General features: G+C 43.0%; 1 protein-coding gene across 1 annotated transcript in view; it reads right to left on the bottom strand.

Moving 5' to 3' along the window:
- Nucleotides 1-47: 47 nt before the first annotated feature.
- Nucleotides 48-1626, bottom strand: part of LOC102194248 (cytidine monophosphate-N-acetylneuraminic acid hydroxylase-like) — a gene marked incomplete at its 3' end in the record, with an annotated part of 4036 nt that continues 2457 nt past the window's right edge. The window contains exons 6-8 of the mRNA XM_005755775.1: nucleotides 612-655; nucleotides 337-453; nucleotides 48-163 (exon numbers count right to left, since the gene is read on the bottom strand). Of these exons, the coding sequence (XP_005755832.1) occupies nucleotides 48-163; nucleotides 337-453; nucleotides 612-655 (277 nt within the window). The remainder of the gene's footprint in view (nucleotides 164-336; nucleotides 454-611; nucleotides 656-1626) is intronic.

Raw genomic sequence — 1626 nt, 5'->3', positions numbered from 1 at the left:
AACAATTTACAGCATGACAAAGAATCCGTGAGATTAAATGTCTGTACTTGTGGTGGTAGATGTCTGGGTCTCGGCTGACGCGGTTCTGAAAGCCGATGTACAGGTCGTCCCACAGACAGCCGTGCAGCACCACGTACCTCATCACTCCAATCCTGTTTTTAATCTTAGATGAAACGAAGCAGCATGAGCATAACAGCATGTAAATAAAGTATCCAGGCAGAACAGGAGTTTTTCAGATGTTAGATGGCAGACGTGATCATTTCCTCACGATTCGCTGGGAGTCAGGAGGAAATCACTATTGTTCACATCCTGTTATCTGTTTGTTTAGGGACTCACCTCCAAGTAGGCGTGCTCTCTGTCAGGTCTCTTTGTGGGGAACGATAGATCCAGAAAGTCCACCAGATAGTCATAACCGTCAGTGATGCATTCAAACTTGTCGTCTGTTTCAATGACCTACACGGAGACACACTCTGAGTGAGACAGCAATGCAAAAGAAAAACGAGTGAGAGAAGGAGATGGTTAACAGCTAGAAGGAAGCGAGGTGGTGATGAGGGATCAGAGCAGAGAGCGAGTTGTTTGTTTTTTTAGATTTCATCATTGCAGGATGTTACCTGCACGCGTATCATCAGCTTCTGCTCAGGTACCACAGAGGCTGCTGTAGCATGAGGGAAAGGAATTATTAAAAAACATAAAATAAAATTTCTGCTCAGCTGTAAAAAAACAAACAAACACGTATTTATTGCTTTAAAACACTGGAAGCCCGTCTCTATCATAGCATAGTTACAAGGAAGCTTAGCCGGAAAACGTCTCAGTTCTGTTGAACTTCTACATTTTTCATTGGATTTTATGGTTTACAAGGTTAACGGAAAGTAAAACGATGCACACATCATGTGCATGAAAAAAAGATTTCATTCACATTGCTCACTGCTTGGTGGACAAGTTCAGTACGGAAGATCTTTAGTCATACATCTGTCTGCTTCCCAGGTTTTTGGGGCTAATCTCAGCTTCACGTCACTGTCACAGTCAGCCTGATTGTGACATCACTGGTCTAGTCCAATCGTCTTTTTTAAAGAGGATGACTTTTTTAAGTCATCCTCCGCTCTGCGTACTTTAAATCTCATCTGTTCTTTTCCCTTGCAGTCGTCTTCATGCAACCCACCTCCTCCCCATCTCAGCCTCTCCCATATTACTCAAGCTCCATCCAAACCTCCACCTTCATCTCTACCCAGACTCCCGGGGTGGTCCTGCCCCAATCCCTGTCACTGCTGGGATTATGTTCTGCTGCGATGGGCCCTCAGACTATGATGGCAAAAAATCTTAATTGAATTCTGTACATTGATGAATCATGCTCAGTTCTTTCTAATGATCTCTCCTTATTGAACATCCATCTTATTGTCCAGCTCATGTTGGCTTTCACGGGGCAGGAGGCAGGGCGCATTCTGAGCGGGTTGTTGGTCCAATCTCAAGACGCACAATAGTTTTAATTTTGTTTTTTCTTAATGCTTTCTCCCCCAACCATATAAAAATGGACAAAGTAAATATTTTTACAGTCCTTTTTTGCAGGCTTGTGTGTTTTATTTGGTTTTTGGAAGCAGTAAGCAGAGAAATGCTTTTAGGTAGGAAAAA

This window comes from Pundamilia nyererei, unplaced genomic scaffold (assembly GCF_000239375.1).
Source record: "Pundamilia nyererei isolate P.nyererei 1_Seehausen unplaced genomic scaffold, PunNye1.0 scaffold03139, whole genome shotgun sequence".
Lineage (NCBI taxonomy): Eukaryota > Metazoa > Chordata > Actinopteri > Cichliformes > Cichlidae > Pundamilia > Pundamilia nyererei.
Note: the sequence above shows the minus strand (reverse complement) of the source record. Positions and strands in the feature narration are given on the sequence as shown.